The following is a 17117-nucleotide window of genomic DNA, read 5'->3' on the forward strand; positions in this document are numbered from 1 at the left end:
TGAAGGTTTGAAGATGCAGATGAAAATTTCGAGGCAAGAACAAAATAATGAAATATGAAGATTAAAAGGATTGAAAACTCGGGTTGAACTTTGTTGCCGAAAACATTGAAGATTCAAGCAAGGAAGGAAGTTAACAAAGAAGCTTAAGATCAGAGAAGTAAGAAGTGAGAAATGAAAATGAAAAGTAAAAAATGAGTAACCCCTTATATAGACGATTCACTGTAGCGGTTACAGAGGTCAGCCAATCGAGAGACGACACATGTCCGAGAATTAATGGGACGTGACTTAAAGCGACGTGGGTTAAGGCGGTTCTCGATGCTGGCCATTCAGGGTGAGACATGTGGCCGAAGTCAGAAGAACGTGACATAACGGTTCCCGCCTAATTTGAAGATAAGAACGAGCTTGTGGAATCACTAGTTTTGGGACTTATCCACTTCCCGTCACTCCGATAAAACTACGATTCGAAAAGTGTAGGGACTATCTGTACACGGTAAAAACCGGGTCAATGTGTGACCGGTGAGATCGGAGCCGAGGATAGGTTCAAATGAGCACGAGCATGTTCGATCTTTTCTTCACACTGAGGGGTCGTCGACGGATGTAGTTGACCCGATACAAGAAAAGCGTGTCTGTTGGTCCGGATATGCCGAGCAAAAATCAACGTGTCTGTTGGTCCGAGTAACCGATTTCGAGGTTGCCACGCGTCAGGAAACCGTTCTGCCATTTGCACTGACGATCGTGCGAGTGTCAGACCGTACGATCATACCTTATCTTTTTTAGGGTTTCTTTATTCATAAAGGCTTTTGTATTGCATTCATGGCCCAAAAGGCATACCTATAAATAGAGGACATTCCTCCCCTTTTTTAGGTCAGCTTTTTTTTCCATATCTCCACATTGTAATAGTCAAATATATAAAGCTCTCGCCCAAAAGATATTGGTCCGGATCTCCTGGTGTTCTTCATTAGTTTGCTTATCCTTTCAATATTACTTAATATATTTGGCATAAATCAATCGCCATCATACGCATATATACATATATATATCGCAAGCACCTATTCATATAAATATAGCTACAAACAAATCCATTGGCATTTCACACTAACCTAATAGATTAAAGTTTATCCACATATCCTATACCTCACTTACAAATTTAATTGTTACCGAAATTCGGGGTAAACATTATCAAAATGATACAACGAATATAATGACTCATAGATTTGTCGATCAAATTAAACAAATTTATAGATACTCAATTCTCTCACAACAAATTAAAAAGAAAGAAATATGTCAAAACTAAATGCACGTTCATACAAACAAAAAAAAAACATTTTAAAAAAAAATCTTTTATCAATATGAGCTAGTTTATACAGCTTGTACTGTCTCTCTTAATTAGAACAAAAGAACAAGTTGTCACAACTAGTGATATCCTCTACGCTACCAAAACAAGCACTTGGTCCACCAACAAGAGTAGTCTCATCATGAAAAGTCATATTGACATTGCAAACATACTTTAATCCACCCAAATTAAATCCATTTCTTCCTACACCTCCCCTATAATATATATCAAACCTCACCATGAACATTTCCCATTCATGCAATTTCCTATCACTTGCAAGTGCTCTTGGCACATACAAATCTGTCTCCAACATTGCAGGACTAGCCGATGCATTTATCAACGTTGTTTCTCCGATTGCTTGATAAAATTCATTGGTTGGTAACGTCCACATGATTTTCTCATCAAAAATTACCCAAATCACTCCCTTATCGTAAAAGTATTCCACGTCTCGTTTGTTCGTGATGTTGAACGTGACATTACATCCAGCAACAAACGTTGAATTTATCGTGGATTGTAAATCGTGAATGGTCATTGATTGCAAATGGATTCCGTGCATACCGATGATTTGTGTGTTCGAGTAATTGATGGTTCTTGACATGCTAAAATCTAAGATGGCGAAGAGGCCTACGATAAGAACAAAGACCATTGTCGCAACAAATAGGAGGGATCCAACTTTTTGTGATCCGCTTAGGTGTTCGAATTCTGAGGAATTATTCGAATTCACCCAATTAGTGTTGTTTGTCTCTGCTGGGGTTGAAGTGTAGAACGACGTCGGTAACCTTTCATAAGATGGGTTTGAAGAAACCCTTAATGCTTCCATTTTGAAAAAAGAATTAAATTCAAACTTGGTTCTTGAAAGACCAAATTAAAAGAACAATAGAGATGAAGCGATATTGGTTAATTCTTAATTTTGATTCCTACGAGATGGGAAGCCTATAGTTGTTGCAACAACAAAGCCAATGTGTTGTTGCAACAACACTGATGAATATTCTGAAGAAAAAACTTTGGGGAAAGGGTGGTGGAGAGCTAATAATTGCTTATGGAATTTGAAAATATAGACTTTACCACCAACTTACATGCAGTGCCCGAGAATCAAGGTCGTCAAACTAAAAATCCTTAGAACCAACAAAAACTTGTATTTTGAAATATAATAGTTTGGAAGTTAAAATTATGGATTTTATGCCAAATAGCGAAAAAAGTAGAGCATATATTATAACGTTTAAGACTTATATATATTATATATATATATATATATATATTTTAATAATCATCTTGGCCTTCTTTCGTAATGCATTATAGATCATTATAAGAATCTGAACATTAACTAGTTAATCTTATGGGAGCTAGATTAAGCTGATAGACATATTTAATCATCTTCTCCCGTACGCTTTATTTTATTTTCATAAATGGTTTATTTTACTATACCTGCTATTTGTGTCTAGATCCACATAAAGCCAGCCTAGCCCCTTCCATTCCATAATTTTAGTCCCATATAGTGAAGTGATTTTGACAAAAAATTAAATGTTTTATGTTATGATCATTTTGAAATGTAAATACTTTTAACTTGTATTAGGAGTACTAGTTTGGATATTGGTTTATAGTTATATTTTCTTTCCGAAAAATAAATTAATTTATATTTGAATTAATTCCAATAATTGGTTATATTGACTCTAAACAAAGGCAGAAGAGATTAAATTATGGAACAAAATGTGTACGTATTTCAGTAATTCAAAATGAACTTGATATTTTCTTTTTCTGTTTCCATAGCCAAACAAGTCAACATCTGTCCTATGAGGTAATAAATATATAGTCCTTCAACTAGAATCCAAAGGTGAGATTAGGTTGTGAATATACTCATTTGTATTCGATGTTTAGATTATATTAAATTATTTAATACAAATACGATAAATTTATAATATCTAATACTTTGCAGTCATACATTTGGTGTAGCTACTAGGTACCAGGGGCGGATTTAAAGGGTGATGAGGGCGTTCGGGTAATTATAGGGTAAATTTTCAGTGTTTATGTGCATATATATATATACTTTTGAATACCCTGAATAAATGTAAAAGTTCTTCAATGATGCTAGACTGTTTAAAATTGTCTCTTGCATCCTATAGTTCGAATCTTAGGAACAATATTATTTTTTATATTTAGCTTTTATTATTTTTTTCGAGCTCTCTGAAATGAAAATTCTGGATCCTTAGCAACCCGAAGAAAATATCGAAAAAATTGTGTAGATCCAATCCGAAGAAAAAGAAATAAAGAGATTAGACAAGACAACCAAAAACCATTGAAAGAAGAAATCTAAAAAAAATACATTCACACTTTCTAATTAATTTAACACATAAAATAAAACTAAATAGATCCACTTCATTTATCACAATGACTTATATTTGTTCGATACACTGTTGTCAATATAAATATTGAATATTGAAAAAAAAAAAAAAAGCAAAAGAAATTTCAATTGAAAACAATAAAAAATATTAAAAAAAGGACTTGTGTTGGATTGGCACTACAAATCTAATCCTAGGTACCGATAAATTTTTCCTGATGAAGATGAGGGGACCGTTGCATATAAATTCATGGCAGTCGATGGGTCCAAAAGAAGCAGAAAATAGGTATTAACATGGATGGAATTTAAGTGACAATAGGCTGAGCCACGAAGATGCATGTAGTCATAATCAAAACTTCATCTTTCAAATTACAAAAACGAAAAATAAAAAATAAAAACTCAATTGACAATTCATCTTCTTATCTATTAAAAAAGATGAGATTTGATCTCTTGTTTGGATTTCTTGTGCTATTTTGGCCCTTCACTTAGATACCCGTGGATAACAAACACCCTACATCTCTTACGTACTCACATTTCTTATATAGTCTCCTCTAAATACTTTTCTTAGCTTTCTCCTTGTGCACTTTTTCCCATTTGTTTGCAGTATTCTTGTCCTTTTATTAGTTTCTCTCTCCATTTTCCTCTAATATTCCTCTTCTTCTTGACTAAAAATTCAATTTGTTTTGTCCATTTTGCTTCAAATAAAAGATAGACTAAAAAAAATGTATCAAAACCAGGAGTACCCTTTTCCATGTTTGTGTTGCCACCCTCAAAGTTACATTAGAATGGTATACCTTTCTCGTACTCTCTTTTTTGTTTTGTTCTTTTTTACACTTTCAAGGCACCAGAATTTAAGTTTGATTGGTTCAACCTTTGAATTTTTTAGTATTAGCTCATAAAAAAGTACTAAATTTAGTTGAACTCACTGCGCAAAGATTGCATCCGTCTATGCTCTTAGGAATATAATGCTTTCTATTCAATCATTTTTTTGCATGATTTTTGATCTTAGGTTTTAATTATGTTACATTATGGCAGGTACAAAATCTGATAGAGAGGTGTTTGGTTCTTGGCATGAATAGAGATCAATGTGTTAAGGCGCTAGCTATACATGCCAGAATCCGCCCACTCGTAACATTAACAGGTCAATATAATTCATATATTTCTATCTTGTTAGCTCATGCAAAACGTGCTTTACAAGTGATAAATTATTTTTAATACTCCATAAACTATAGAGTAACATATTTATTATGCTTGCAGTGTGGAGAGAGCTTTTGAAGGAGAACACGGGCTTCTTTCAAGCTTATTTCAGCAATATATCTTGTCGAGGACTTAAGTAATGACACGCCCCTTGATTTATAAATAATATACTCTCGACCACTTAACTAAAGATGAAAAGAAATACAACTTTACTATTATGTTGAAATTCTGATTCTACATTTCAACATAATAGTAGTAATATGTATGAGCTCACATAAAGTTTCATTCGGCAGGCAGGCGTAATCAAAGAGGACCAGGATTTGGAAGAAGGAAACAATATTGGAAATGAATGCAACGCGATGAATCTTTAATATTGAAGAACTTAGGTTTTTCTGGAACTTATTAACACATAAAATTGTTACGAGATTTCTAGATATATAGTATTCAGACTCTTCCTCTCCCCCCCCCCCCCCCCCAACGGGTTAACCCTTGTTTTGGAGGTTTTAATTTAGAAATGGCTTATGGCTATGAATATAAAGTTAGGACCAAATAAATGAAAGATCGACGAGTGTCCAGATACGTTCAAGTACGTTTTTAGAAATGGGACGACATGACTGATCATTCACAAATGTATATAGTATATAAGTGTGTATGAATATAAGTTAATATATACAGACTGATTTTTTTACACTGTTTATGTAGTTTAACTAGTGACAATAGGTTAATTATAATTTCTACTAGAGTACCAGTTAATGTCTTTCGTAGAGATTTACTTGTAGTCATTACATAATAAGCGATCTACATATATGACACGTCTAATTTGATGGTCTAGATGGATTAATCCTATCCCTTCATTATTCTTTGCATAAAAGAGGGTACATCGAATTGAAGAAAATGATAGTTAATTTGAAACTAATTTTGATTTAAAGGTTGAAATCTTTGATGAATATCCAGCAATAAATCTTGAAGTTTAGAAGCGCAAAAGTGAAAAGTGATGTACCATTTAGTTTCTACATGCAATAAATCATCCTTTTTATTTCCTATCTTAATTTGAATTTTCTTCCTACAAAATACTCTTTAATTATTAGAAACTTGTTCCATGAAGCTACATCAATCATTGGTTCATGATACCATATGCATGCATCAGATACATTGGTATTATGTCACTACTTTTAAACTTCCAAAAGTGGCAAACAGAAACTTCAATAACCCCATTAAACGATAATGGCATCTTCAACAGAAAAAGAAAGTGAAATCAACTGTTTAGAAATTAAAAAACACAATTCAATTCTTCAATTTCCAGTACTGTAAGGATGGTTTAGATCTCTTCACTCATCGTATTCGAAGCCTTTCTTTCAAGAAAACCATTGCTATCTCTTGGGACCTGAGAGTTTCTTGCAGCAGAAACCTATATATACATATAAGGTTTAATTTAACAAATATGAATGAGTAAATTACTAAAATTAGTCACGATGCTCTTCTTTGGAGATGCCCTTAAGGAAATAATATCATTAATTTTGAGATATGGTGGTTGAGCATCTAACAAGGCCATTCAATTTCAATCCAATCAAAATCACTTTCATAAATACCATGATGTTCATCAAGACATGTTCTCAGCGTAGAACTTGCTGAAACTTTATAGCAAGTGGTTTTAACTTCTTCTATATGTTGATAGTGTATGTAAAAGAATCATTACAATCTCATCTCGTTTAAAAAAACAATTATAGGTAATTGTATATATACAAAAGTGGGAGCAACTTGAAAAATAAGGCAGATTGTCAGATACAACATGTTACAATCCCATGTCTCAATTTAATTATGTGAAGGTGTTCGGAGTACAAAAGTCAAACCACTTAATTTTGAATTTTGATCGTGAATTTGGGTAGAGATTTTTCAAATATTTTAAAATAAAATTTATATATTTGAAAACTCTACGAAAAGTACTACAAGCCAACCTAACATAGATGATGATTCAAAATACTTTTTAAGAAGTTTGAGAAAATTATAGTCAAAGAATTGGTTGACATCCCCAAATGGTAACACCTTCACATAAATTGAGATGGATGGAGTAAAATATATTGATAGTGTAAGAATTCTTTATAATGAGTATATAGTATAAGTTAAAATCTTATTTTGAGTTAAATTTTTACTATAACAAAATCCACAGGTTGAATGAGAGCATGCAATATCTTGGTGTCCACAGCTCTTGAAAAACATTGAAGCAATGATTTGATATGATACATTTAACAGTATCGGACCGAAGCGGATTATAAATAGTGAAGGTGAATTGACAAGATATTGTTCAACAGTTACTAATAATGATCATAATCAAAGATCCAACGCTTCAATTTTTAAAAACCGATTTATATTTGTTTTAGGATTAGCTTATATCAAGGTACTTTGTTTTTCCATATATGGATTATCACACACGTTTCTTCAATCATTTAACAAAATTATTGATTGCCATTTCCTTGAGGGACGTACCTTTGCCATTTTTCTGTCGCCCAGGCTACAGCTTTCTGTATCTCCACTATGTTGACTTGGGGGAAAGTGGGCCCACTGAAGTCAAAACCAATTAATTTATTCAAAAATTAGATTTCCCTCGAGATTAATGAAAGTTAGTTTTTGGGTGGAAATTTTTATATTATAATTAATATACGAAGAATATGGACTATTATGTTATTGGGCGGCATCTACATTGTAAAATTTTCTTAAATGAATTCTGAATAAACGTGAGGTATATATTTGGCATAATCACTAGGTACTCACATTTTTTGCTGCAGTACTGAAAGCTTGCTTGTGAGTCATGTTGGGGTATAGGGTCTTCAGCCTCTTGATCTCTTCTCTGTAGAAAAAACAGACAATATTTTTTGACAAGTTATTTTAGTACAGTACTTAAGTCTTTAAACTAATTTTTACGAGTCCTAATTCAAACTAAGGTAATTATCAACTGAAAATATACTTGATAAAACAGTTATAAGCCGATGGAGCTCGTTGTCTCTTCTCTGGAGCTGGAAAAAATGTAACTTCGATTAGATTCTTATAAGGCATAACGTAAAAATAATTAATAAATTATGTTATATCTACAATTATTCTTTTTTCAAGATACTTTTTTTTTAAACTGAAACGAAGAACTTTAATAAATTAAATTGAGGGAAACAATGCTACTCCTAAAAGATCATTGTTTAACAATGGCATTACAAATAAAGGAGGAACATTAAAAAAAAAAAAATCGGATTCTTTACGTTTATTGACGACTTGATAAACTGGAATATCCTCCAAATCTTCATCCGATGAGCCCATAACTGGGCTTTCTGTATCTGCACTCTTCTTATTAGCATCATCAAATTCCTCCTTGTCAACTTCTGGCTTTGGCTGTTGAAAGAGAAAAAGATAGATTTTAGGTCAATTAACATCGAGAGAAAAGCAGAAAAAAATGGATTTGTGCTGACACCATAAAATTTTACACTATTAGTAATATATTTTAACATGTCGTAACATGTCAGATTACTATCTTTTGTGAACAATTATCTGTAGTTATCTTTTAATTGACCTGATAGTGTAAGAATTATTTTATATTGTCAGTGTATATAAGTTAATTGAAAAAAAAAAAAAAAAAAAAAACAATGTAAGTAGAATTAGTTGGACCTCGATTTGGTTAAAGGAAGCAAAAAGATGAAGAGGGAGAAGAGAAGCTTTCATCAAGTTGACAGAAAGGAGGCTAGTGCAATGCCCACATCTCACTGTTACTATCTTATTGCACAAGCTGCTGCATGGGACACTTACCTGCATTTTTTTTGTTGACAACAAAATTAAGAAGCACCTTATATAAATATATATGATAAATCTACAGAAAACAAGTTAGAAACTTAAAAAATGCGACTAGAGAAAGAAAGAAATGTAAATTTACAAGTAATATTGTAGTGCAGTAGCCACATTGCACATAGCAGATTGTGTCTTGCAATTCAAACAGATGGTTCAATGCTGACATCTTCTTTTCTTCTTCTCCTAATCTCTTGCCTCGTTTTCTTTTGTCTTTTATAAGGTGGGTAAGAGGGATCTAGAGTGAATCGAGTTATTTATACAAACAGAGAGCACAGGGAAATATCAAACAATATGTTCGAATTTTTTTTTTTTTTTTAAATGAATCTAACTTATATATCCCTTGACTTTGCAATGAATTTTTGAAGTATCAACGTGATTTAACCTGCTATAAAAGGTTATTGTCTTTATATTCTGATAACTAATTTCACTTATGATCCATAGCTATCTGTAATAGCCTTTTAAATGACTCATAAGTGTGAATTTTTTTCACTATCAGTGTGAAATGCTTCGAAAAATCTTACTTTTTATGAATTTAAGTTGCCTACATCAACAATGCATAATATAAAACACTTACTTTAGGCCCAAAGTTTTTGAGGCCCCCAAATAAATTGATGTATATATATATATATATATATATATATATATATATATATATATATATATATGAGTTTATTTAAATTGAAATACATAAATTTCACTCACAAAATTTAATTTTTTTCCAAGTAAATTCATGTCCAGACATAGTTTCAACATCCAGATACTCTTTTTGTTTTTTCAATTTCAAATTATACTCCTCTTTTAAGTTCAACCAAATCTTGTCAAAACGAGTTGTAAATAATTTGAAATACACATCTTCTTTATTCTTTCTTGTTATGCATTTGATAGGACTCATATATATATATATATATATATATATATATATATATATATAATATGAGTCCTATCAAATAGTCCTTCTTTCTCAATTTATGTGTCTCACTTTATTTTTTAATCTGTTTTTAAAATATCATCTTTCTATATATAATTAATAAGTTTCTAATCCTACTTTCCGTTTTAGCCTTAATGATATACTCTTTTATAGAAATGACATGTTTACAACCACAAGATTCAAAGAGTAGTTTTATTAAGTTATAAACACTTTTAGTTTAATATCACTAAATCAAAAATCTTTTATAATAAATCAAACTCAAACTAAGACACATAAAATAAAACTAACAAAATATTTAAGGCCTTTGTTAAGATTTGATTTTAGACCACAAACTTCATTAAGCCGTCCCGGCAGTCCGGTATATTAACCAAAAACATAATTATTAATTGTATATGACTTAAATCTTTTTTTAGTTACAGGTATTGAAGAGAGTTGTTATTATGCTGAAAACAACATTTCAGTACAGCTGTGTGTTTGACCATGTTTCTCCCCTTCTCTTGTATCCACAATTCATTGATTGTTGATTTTAATGTTTCAAATTTCAATACTTAGTAAGTTTGCCAGGTTTCCATGGGGCTGGCTAGACTGGCTCATGCTTGTTTTATTTAAACAGTAACTTTCATCTCATTTAAAAGTCCCTTTCGTATCTCTTTCACTTCTCTGAAAGTAGGAAAGGAGAGGCATCTGATGAGGATTTGTCTTTCTTGAAAGAAAGCAAGTATAATTGACTACAAGAAAAATATTAATCTCTATTTAGTTAATTTATATGCATTGTTAGTGCAAAAAATATTTACACGTCAACTCATCTAAATGTTAGGGATTCTCCTGGATTTATTGTGTTTTATTTCGAAAATGTTTTTTTGATGGAAATTATTCTACCATATCTATCTTTTTCTTGGAGAAGAAGTTTTAGATTTCTATAAATAGAGGATTCTTTCTTCTCACACAATAACGCAATACCATCAACATTGTAGTTATTAAAGAGTCTTGGGAGATTATTTTCTCAATACGTTTTATTCGTATTACTTTCAAGTCCTATATCTCTACGGTCATGAGCCTTAACATGAATGCATTTATATTTCCTGTATATTAACCAAGCAAGGCAAACTAGTTATATCTCTATCCTAGACGAAAATCTGCTCCTCGATACCGCAGTTGAGTCATGCTCTATTTAAACCTATTGATATCTTAGTACTCCTCTCTCGAGTTCAATCTAAGAATCATAGATAGCATTCGATAGTTGATCAGACAATCAAATAACTAAGTGCAGGATTAAATAAATAAATCAATACTATAAGCTAATTAAGTGAAATCAATATTTGAAAAACAACGTTCATGAAAGAACCATAACCCTCGAACGAGAAGTTTAGCTCTACATAGACCTGGAGGAAAAGCAACAATCATCCAAAGAAAATATAAAAACTAGTAGAATGGAGAAGAAGAGATAAAACCCAATAAACCCCGGCCTCCATGATGACTCTTAGCTCTCTCTAGGTCTAAAGTTCTAAACTCCCCTCTCAAAAATGAGTTTATAATGTATTTATACCGTGTACAAATGAGTCGGGCCATAATACCCTTAAAAATACGAAACAAAAAATTGGCCGAACAATAAGACTGACGCGGGTTAGTAGGTAATTCCCACTGCCGCAAATTCTTGGCCCTCCAAACCCGAACTTGATCTCAAATGAATTTCTTGGACTTCTACTCAAACTTTGAAGTCCCAAAGCATCAAATTTAGGTCCAAATTAAACTTCAATTTTGCAATTAGGAATTCTTCCTTATAACATCCTAAAGTCCCATAACACTAACCTCCCTTGTGGTCTCTGATATTATGCTTACCTTCCTTATTTTCATTTTTTTAAATAATTATTTTAATCGATTTATTTTAATGAATATAAATATAATATGACCAATTTGCCCTCTCTAATATTATGCTCTCTTTTTTATTAATTTACTTTATAAAATTCTTAGGGCAAAGATGCAAATATACCCCTCAATTTTGTGATTTAGAGCAGATATACCCCTCACTAAAAAGGTGGTGTATATATACCCTGCCGTTATACAAATGGTTCAAATATACCCATATCGTTACACAAATAGTGTAAATATAACCTTTTCGCTGCCAGATTTTTTTTTTAAAATCATTATCTTATCTTATCTTTTAATTAAGAAAATGTCACGTGACTTTAAAAAAAATAAGCCTACCCTTTTTTTTAGTAGACTTATTTTTTTAAAGCCACGAGGCAATATCTTTTTTCTGGTGGGTTGTCTTGTTCGTTTTAAAAGAATATCTGCTTGGCTTTAAAAAAAATAAAAAAATAAGTCTGCCCATTTTTGTAAATGAATCAGACCCCACGCACCAGGGAAATTACCGCGTGACTTTATAAAAGTAAGTCTACTAAGAGAAATAGGTAGACTTATTTTTTAAAGCCATGTGGTATTTTTTAATTAAAAACAAGCTATTTTTTTTTAAATCTGTCAGCAAAAAGGGTATATTTACACCATTTGTTCACAGAATCAGTGTATATATGCGCATCACTTTTTTAACTAGGGGTATATCTGCTCTATATCACAAAGTTGAGAAATATGTTTGCACCTTTTCCCAAATTCTCATTAGGCCAAACTCATCGACAAACACTTGGTCGTCCACTTCTTCACTGAAAGCACTAAAGTGGCCCTTGTTTCATTTAGACACTTGGCGGTCATTCCCATTCCACTTAGACACTTTTTGCGCCGTTATCGGAGCAAAACCAACACTAGTCGTATCCTACGTGGATTAAGTGGCCAATTAAATTGTGTCAGCTCATTTAAATTGTGCCAACTCAATTAAATTGTGCCAACTCATTTAATTGTAAATTCACTAATTTGTAAATTCGTGGAGTTTTGACCATTAAAAATTGAGACTTTTGAGCTGGTTGGATGTGCAATGAGGTGACGCCCCTTTTGGTGTTGGTTTTGCTCAGATAACGGTGCAAAAAATGTCTAAGTGGAATAGGAATGACCCACCTGAAGTGTTTAAATGGAACAAGGGTCACTTTAGGTGCTCAAGTGAAAGAAGTGGACGACCATAGGTGTCTGTCGATAGGTTTGGCCTTCTCATTAAGAAGTTCAGTTGGAAGGGGAAAAAAAAAAATCTCAAATCCGAGAGTGCTCGCCGCGTTTTGAATTCATGGAAACAGAATCTAACCCATTTCTTGATCAAATTGCCTGTAACTTTACTTTATACCTTCATCCGCTACTTTACCGAGAAAATATACGCCATTATAAGTAAGAATTCCTAAAATTGCTTCTTTTCTACTTAAAACAAAAAAGGATCAAGCAATTAATTGTTTCTTTTACAGAGAAGAACGAAGATGATAAGAAGATTGAAGAGAACAGCGAAAAAGTTTACTACAACTTTTTGTAATCAAGACTTTTGTAACCACAGTTCAATCGAGTGCGCAACTTAAATGACCTCAAAATGGGATTTTGGCAAAATAACCCAAAAAAGTTACAAAAGTGTCTTTTGCGCACAAAATTAGTGCGTAATAGGAGTTAACTGTGACGGCTACAATTAAGTCCTATTGCGCACTAATTTCGTACGCATAGTTTTATTTTCCCCACACTTTATATAATTTTAAAGTTTTGAAATTGACGTTTTTTCCATTGACCAAAGATTAGTCATATCTTAAAACTCCGGAATATCAATATTTTATATAGAACCTGATATCTTTTTCTGCGAACAATAATGCAGGCTCAATACATCAAGTATACCTTGGATCGGTCGTCATTTTAGGGGTTGTAAAGTGCCCCGAAGTAAGTTTTGTTTGGAAACTTGTTATTGTTAGGTTTAAGTGTTTTATTTTATAAGGTTTTGATTTAAGCGTTTTATTATTTAGTCATGGCATTACTTTATTTCGAATATGTCGAGATTTTTTTCATAATTAATTTGGGACGTCGCATGAGTTATTAATAAACGATAATAAAGACTAAGATAACTAATTGTCATTAAGAAAATAATACCAAAAAAAATATATTAATATAAAATGTACAATTTATTTACATATACACAATCTCTAATGGGTCCCACATGTGGGAGCCTTTAGAGTAACCTTAGGTCCCACATGTGGGAGCCTTTAGAGTAACCCTAGGCCTAAGGCGACCCCCACCACCCTCACCATCAACTCCATTCCCTTCTTCCTCTTAATAATAGGATGCTCTATGTCATGATCATCCTTACTTCCCTTCCATGCGCCCTTGACCATAATATGCTTCTTCTAGGGCTTACGTGCGCTATGTACAGTCGAAATCTCATAAGCATCAGGAGACGGGTCCATCTCATCAGAAGACGGGTCCACAGGCGCAGAAAGATAAACCTGAAATAACATATAAACAATTAGTATTAATTTTAATTTAGATTTAATTAATACTTTATCTTTTGGTAAAAAATCAAACATGTGTGTCGATAGGCTCCTGAGAGGGCTCCTCAGCGGTCTCTCAAGCGGGCTCCTCAGTGGGCCCCAGAGCTGTAGATGGTGCCGGAGCTAGAGCTGGATCCTAAAAAATGGTAAATTATATAATAATCAATATAATTATTATAATTTGATAAAATAATTATTTTAAACACTTACATCTTAGCTCTGAAACATGTCGAAGTCCATGAATGTGTAGTCGTACCCCAGCTCTTTACCACCCTGTAGATCATGAATTGGCCGCTCACCCTGTGGATGACGAATCGGCGGCCCTGTAGATCATGAACTAGCCGCTCACCCTGTGGATGATGAACTGGCGGCTGCGCAGACACTGATGCCTCTACTGATCCCCAGTCTATGTGATCTGAATATAGCTGCGCCGGCGTATATAGAGGTGGCGACGGTTGGTAAGAAGTCGACAGGCACTCTGAAGTCGACGAATGCTGCTGGGCTGGAGGGGGAACAGTAGCATGCTTGTCAGGATCATCTACTAGACGGAGGCCTCCACCGCCATCACCTTAGCCACCAACCCCTCTGGCCCCACCCCTTCGGCCACCACCACCTCTATTACTACCACCTTTACGACTACGACCACCCGCAGCCTGATACGGGATCTTTGGAACACGCTCATGGATACGTCCGAGCTCTTGTGATTGTCACATACCACTATCGGCTAGCTCAACGATTCGGGCTGCAAATCCCGCTGTCTCAGGGGAATCCATATGGTCCATGTCCACCCAGCGCATCGTCTGTACGGTCCGTAGCTGCATTTGTTTGCAAATATTAATGATTGAATAAATTTGTAACGTAATATATAAGACAATTAATTAAGTTAAGTGGGGTAAACTTACCAACGCCTCATACTATCGTGCGAGTGCTGCATATCCTTAGCTATCTGGATGATGTGTCCTGGGGCTGCCAATCAAGCTGCGTGTCATCTGCCGGTACCACTCCATGTGCTCTAGGATCAGAGTCGTATGTCCTACCACCGCTAGCGTCCCCATCCTATGATTCCAATGCTGGATCTACTCCTGTATAAAGCCCACGTATGCAGGAGTGACGGTCGCATGTTCGTCCCGCATATAGTGGTCGTGCTTCCAAAGAACTGGCTTAGGTATATCTTGTACATGCCCGAACTATCGTAAGATTGTTACATCTCGAAAATTTTAGATTTGTTGCCTTGTGAGTAGGCTAACGTGAGCTTAAGGTAATTATGAAACCCTTATGAGATTAAGGGAAGTATTAGATAGCTTAAGGTGCATACTATAATATTTCGAAGTCATACGAATAAGTGAAGTTTAGTTTGTAGAAGGAAGTGAAATATAAGTCGTGTTCGGAAAGGTTTTCGCTATAATTGAGCTAGTATTTATTTAGAAATATCTTGAGGGGCTGCTATAGGGCCTATTGTATGGTTAATGAATTGTTATATAAGTGCCAAGAAAGTTCCGCAAGGATTGGAAGTCAAACGAGTCGACGAGAATGAAATTCGAAATTCCCAGTTGTACGGACCGTTTAAATTATACGGCCCGTATAATGGTCCGTAGATTCCTGCCAGAGAAGGGTGTCCCCTATTGATATTATAGGTCCCATTTATACGGACAGTATAAATTATGCGGCCCGTATAATTGGCCGTATAATCGGGTCGGGTCAGATTTTTATTTTATATACATGGCTGACCCTTTCTCCTTTTTCATATCCCACATTTCCTCCAAGCTCACCAAAGCTCCAAAACCCTTCTAACAATATATTTCACTCAAACCCAAGAGATTACTAAGATCAAATAGCAAGAATCAAAGTGTTCATGTGTTAGAAGGCTTTCTAAGATTGGTAGATTTCAAGATTTACTCGGGCATTGTGGCTAGGGTTTTTGCCTGAGTTGATAGCTGTTCCAAGCTTGTTCCTATGAGATAAAAAGGTTAGGTTTCATGCTCATTTCATGTTATTAAGAATGCTTGGTTGTAACAAAACTTGGATGAAAGGAGAAATGTAGAGGATGAGTTCTAAATATGGATTTCATGATGTTTATGAGTAGTAAACTAAATTGAGTCATGATTCTTAGTATGATGTAGATATGTTCTTGTTATAAAAGGTAATAATGGTGATGAGGAAGCGTTGTACGAAAATGTGCTAAGATTGGGTGTGAAGTTGTTAGTATAAGTTAAACATGGGAATGAATTTTGAAGACTTAATGGAATGTGATTACTTGATTACGCTATTGTGGATGTTTGGGAGTTGTTTTGTCTTGTAGGGAAGTCGATGAAATAGGGGAAATGCTGCCCAATTTTCGTTAGATCATGAATTGTTCTAGTTTGGGTTTAAGAGTATCATTAAGGCTTAACTATGGTATTAATCCTTCTAAATGTAGATTTCACAAGCTTCGACGGTGAACGTTAAGCAGTTAAGAAGACGACGAGGTATGTAAGGCAAACCCTTCTTTAATTAAGGCATGATTCCTTTGCTATGTACTATCTCATGGCTTCCAAAATGTCTTCTAAATGACTCCATCCCTAGAATTACTAAAGCTCATGATTCTCGATATTTTCACGATGTTATTGCCTCCTTTATATGATAGTTGATCCTCCAAGTAAAGAAGTAACGAAAACGATGATGATGTTGGTGATACTTATGGACTAATAGGTATACGTGTATAAGTATGTATGACTATTATGTAACACCGAGCTTCTATGGCCAGGTATGATACCTATCGCGCGCACACCACTGCAGTTGGGTACGGATAACACTGAGCCTTGGTAGGGCCATGTATGTATAACACCGAACCTTATCATGGTCGGGTATGTAACACACCGAACCTCTATAGTCGGGTATGATATTTCTAAATGTATGAATGTATGGAATGGAGGTTTCTCATTAGAAAGAGGGTAAGTAAATATGACGAACGTGCCTAGAGGTATACCTAGCTCTTTCATTTCACGACTCATCCATCTTATGTTATTTCTTATGCTTTCATTATGTTATTGATTATGCTTTACATACTCAGTATATTATTCGTACTGACGTCCTTTTGTTTGTGGACGTTGTGCCATGCCC

The 17117-nt window shown here is 34.0% G+C and overlaps 2 protein-coding genes across 2 annotated transcripts; one reads left to right on the forward strand and one right to left on the reverse strand.

Annotated features, from left to right (window-relative positions):
- Positions 1-4220: 4220 nt before the first annotated feature.
- On the forward strand, positions 4221-5301 carry LOC132042975 (uncharacterized). The gene is made up of 4 exons (XM_059433476.1): positions 4221-4456; positions 4704-4809; positions 4926-5001; positions 5159-5301. Exons 1-4 carry the CDS (start codon positions 4391-4393, stop codon positions 5166-5168), a joined length of 258 nt encoding a protein of 85 aa, XP_059289459.1. The 5' UTR covers positions 4221-4390; the 3' UTR covers positions 5169-5301.
- A 45-nt stretch (positions 5302-5346) lies between these two features.
- Positions 5347-9118, reverse strand: LOC132042974 (axial regulator YABBY 4). Its single transcript, XM_059433475.1, has 7 exons — positions 8776-9118; positions 8514-8651; positions 8111-8240; positions 7828-7876; positions 7635-7710; positions 7350-7424; positions 5347-6273 (listed from the first exon to the last, which is right to left on the reverse strand). The coding sequence occupies exons 1-7, from the start codon at positions 8854-8856 to the stop codon at positions 6184-6186; spliced, it is 639 nt and encodes a 212-aa protein (XP_059289458.1). The 5' UTR covers positions 8857-9118; the 3' UTR covers positions 5347-6183.
- Between the last annotated feature and the right edge of the window lie 7999 nt (positions 9119-17117).

This window comes from Lycium ferocissimum, unplaced genomic scaffold, assembly GCF_029784015.1.
Source record: "Lycium ferocissimum isolate CSIRO_LF1 unplaced genomic scaffold, AGI_CSIRO_Lferr_CH_V1 ctg1950, whole genome shotgun sequence".
In the NCBI taxonomy this organism is placed as follows: domain Eukaryota; kingdom Viridiplantae; phylum Streptophyta; class Magnoliopsida; order Solanales; family Solanaceae; genus Lycium; species Lycium ferocissimum.

Coding starts and splice junctions, on each gene's coding strand:
- LOC132042974 (XM_059433475.1), bottom strand. CDS start 8,856: ATGTCAGCATTGAACCATCTGTTTGAATTGCAAGACACAATCTGCTAT. Junction 8,241..8,513: donor CTTCCTTTAACCAAATCGAG/GTCCAACTAATT, acceptor CTCTTTCAACAG/CCAAAGCCAGAAGTTGACAA. Junction 6,274..7,349: donor GCGACAGAAAAATGGCAAAG/GTACGTCCCTCA, acceptor ATGTATATATAG/GTTTCTGCTGCAAGAAACTC.
- LOC132042975 (XM_059433476.1), top strand. CDS start 4,391: ATGTATCAAAACCAGGAGTACCCTTTTCCATGTTTGTGTTGCCACCCT. Junction 4,457..4,703: donor CTCAAAGTTACATTAGAATG/GTATACCTTTCT, acceptor ACATTATGGCAG/GTACAAAATCTGATAGAGAG. Junction 4,810..4,925: donor CCCACTCGTAACATTAACAG/GTCAATATAATT, acceptor TTATGCTTGCAG/TGTGGAGAGAGCTTTTGAAG.